Here is a 2,877-nt window from a genome sequence, read left to right as displayed (position 1 = left end):
AGAAAAGATTTTGAGTGGGGAGGTGGTCCCAGGCTGGAAAGGAGAAATCCCGGCGCGTGTATGGAAGATTGATGAACTGTTTGTACCATCAGGGTGAGATATTGCTTGATTCAAACCCTGTCTAGATTATAGAACTCAGATTGCGATTTCACTTTATTTCTTAGGTATTTTACTTTGATCTCTTCACTTAGTTATAATCACTTAAAATCTATCCTTCTTTAGTTAATAAATCGGTTTTATCTTTTTCACCTAAAACAGAGTGTTGTTTGAAATGCCAAAGGGAAATCTGATCAAGAAGTGGGGCTGGTGCATTGTCCTCTCCACATTGAGGGAGAGGCGGACTGGGTTATGTGATTATGTGACAAGTTGCAGACCCCACGTCCTGCATTCACACAGAGATTCACAGTCAGGGACACACCCAGCTGAGTTACATGAATGGTTTCTCCAGCCACTCATCAACCAACAATAGAGAGGATCCAGCCAATTCCCCCCAACTTAGGACTCCAGAGCTCTACCATCTTGCCCTGGTCAGAAGTCTGACACGTATCATACTAGGTTTGTAAAATTAGCCTCTGTACAACAGATATGAAGCACTTAATGGCAGGGAACACCTTGGGTGTGAAAATACAGGGACAGAAATGTCTGTGGTTAGGAGAAGTATAGTGCAACAAGGTGACATACTGACAGGACAGATGGCAGAGATTTTATTTTAGATATTTATTTATTTGGTGGTTACAAAATCCTTGTGCCTTTGGCAAAGTGCACCTAGAAAGCAAGAGTTTGGAAGTTGTATTATCTGTGGGGGTAGTAGACGATACTCCTATTGATATGCTATGTAGTTCCCCACATCCTTCTCCTTCCCTTTTTTAAAGATGGGCACTACATTAGCCTTTTTCCAGTCATCTGGGACCTCCCCCGATTGCCCTGAGTTTTCAAAGACAATGGCCAATGGCTCCGCAATCACATCCGCCCACTCCTTTAGCACCCTCGGATGCAGCGCATCCGGCCCCAGGGACTTGTGCTCTTCCAGCTTTTCTAAATAATCCTGAACCTCTTCTTTCTCCACGGAGGGCTGTGAATTAGAACTGTCTATATCTCACCCTGACTGATGATACAAGCAGGCTTACAGAGTCTTGAGGCACAGGCTGCATCTGCATCTGCACAGGCTGCATCTCCCCCATTGAAAGTTCTTTGTCTTCCAGAGCTTCTTGCAGGTGCTGAGTTGTGGGGGAGTGAAGACAAGTGATGATGTCACTCCCCATCTTTTATAGTTTCTTTCAGCTTGCTGGAAAGTCTATGTATGTGACGTGGGGGGTCTTCCCCCATTGGCCAAACATTCTCCATTGTCTCCGTACTCCCTTCGAGGAGGCTTCCTTACACAGAGTTCCTGTGCTAGTGGTTTCTTCCCTGGATGAGTGTTGACAACAGCAATTAACACTGTCTGGCTACTCCTCTGACATACCTGAAAGGTTGGTTTGGGGTGTTTCCAGCCTGACATCACACTTGAGTAACTCACACATAGCAAGATTTCATAACTTCACATACAACCCAAGGGGATATCAATGTTTAGCAGATTAAGACTTTTAGAATGATACCTCACAGGGCCTACTTTGTACAAAACATACCATAATTACATCACCATGGTGCAGAGTGTCAGAGGGATGATCCAGAGAGTGACGGGGTGGGGAGGAGAGGAGTGAGTGAGGGGAGGGGCCTTGAGGGGAAGAGGCAGAGCAGGGGCGGAACCTGGAGGAAGAGGCAGAGGGGCGGGGCCTCAGGCTTCCAGTTACCAGCAATTAGAACAGTGGCAACCCTATGAGTTGTACATAAACAGATTCCTCAGTTTGTCATGCTGACACAGTACAGTTAGATCAGGAAAGGGTTTAATGTCTGTTTGACTGGCCAGTCAGTGATTAGGGGAAGATGGCCCAGCACCATGTCACCAGCCAGCTCTGCATGGAGCTTGGTCTGAGAGCCAGAGCACCAGGAGAAAGCTTTAGGTCCCTTTATGATTAAAGGGCTGGAGCAGCTTATCCCGGATCTGTTGGGTCCTCACCCCATAGATGATGGGGTTTAAAATGGGGGGCACCAGGAGATTCATGTTGGCCATGAGAACGTGGAAATGGAGGGCCACATTGTGCCCAAACCGTTGCATGAGGGCTGAAAAGAGATGTGGGATGTAAGTGGCTAAGATGACACAGAGGTGGGAGCCGCAGGTCCCAAAAGTCTTGAGCCGGGCGTCCTTTGTTGGGAGGTTGAAGATGGCCCTGATGATCTGGGTATAGGACACGGCGATAAAAAACACATCCATACCGATCACCAAGAATGCCACAGAGAGGCTGTAGTAACTACTGATACGGATGTTGGCGCAGGCCAGCTTCACCACAGCTATGTGCTCACAGTACGTGTGGGGAATGATGTTGGTTCTGCAATATGGCCAACTCCTCGCCAGGAAAGGATGTGGCAGTATGAGCATGATGCCGCGCAGCACCAAGGCCAGGCCAATTTTGGCCACCACCGGATTTGTTAGGGTGGTGGAATGTCTCAGGGGATCACAGATGGCCACGTAGCGATCAAAAGCCATGGCCACAAGGATCCCAGACTCTATCACAGAGAAGCTAAGAATGAAGTACATCTGGGTGAGGCATGCACTGAAATTGATCTCCCTGGAATAGAACCAGAAGATGCTTAGCATTTTGGGTAGGATGGATGTAGACAGGACCAGGTCGGTGACGGCCAGCATGCAGAGGAAATAGTACATGGGCCCATGGAGGCTCGGCTCCGTCTTTACGATGAACAGGATGGTGGAGTTCCCCAAGATGGCTATGGCGTACATGGTGCAGAAGGGGATGGAGATCCAGACATGGGCTGCCTCCA

At 48.2% G+C, this 2,877-nt stretch overlaps 1 protein-coding gene across 1 annotated transcript; it reads right to left on the bottom strand.

Annotated features, from left to right (window-relative positions):
• Positions 1-1,996: 1,996 nt before the first annotated feature.
• Positions 1,997-2,869, bottom strand: LOC113408310 (olfactory receptor 52R1-like). The gene has a single exon (XM_026661493.1). It carries the CDS (start codon positions 2,834-2,836, stop codon positions 1,997-1,999), a length of 840 nt encoding a protein of 279 aa, XP_026517278.1. The 5' UTR covers positions 2,837-2,869.
• Between the last annotated feature and the right edge of the window lie 8 nt (positions 2,870-2,877).

Source organism: Terrapene carolina, unplaced genomic scaffold (assembly GCF_002925995.2).
Source record: "Terrapene carolina triunguis isolate 2854851 unplaced genomic scaffold, T_m_triunguis-2.0 Scaffold7366, whole genome shotgun sequence".
In the NCBI taxonomy this organism is placed as follows: domain Eukaryota; kingdom Metazoa; phylum Chordata; order Testudines; family Emydidae; genus Terrapene; species Terrapene triunguis.
Note: the sequence above shows the minus strand (reverse complement) of the source record. Positions and strands in the feature narration are given on the sequence as shown.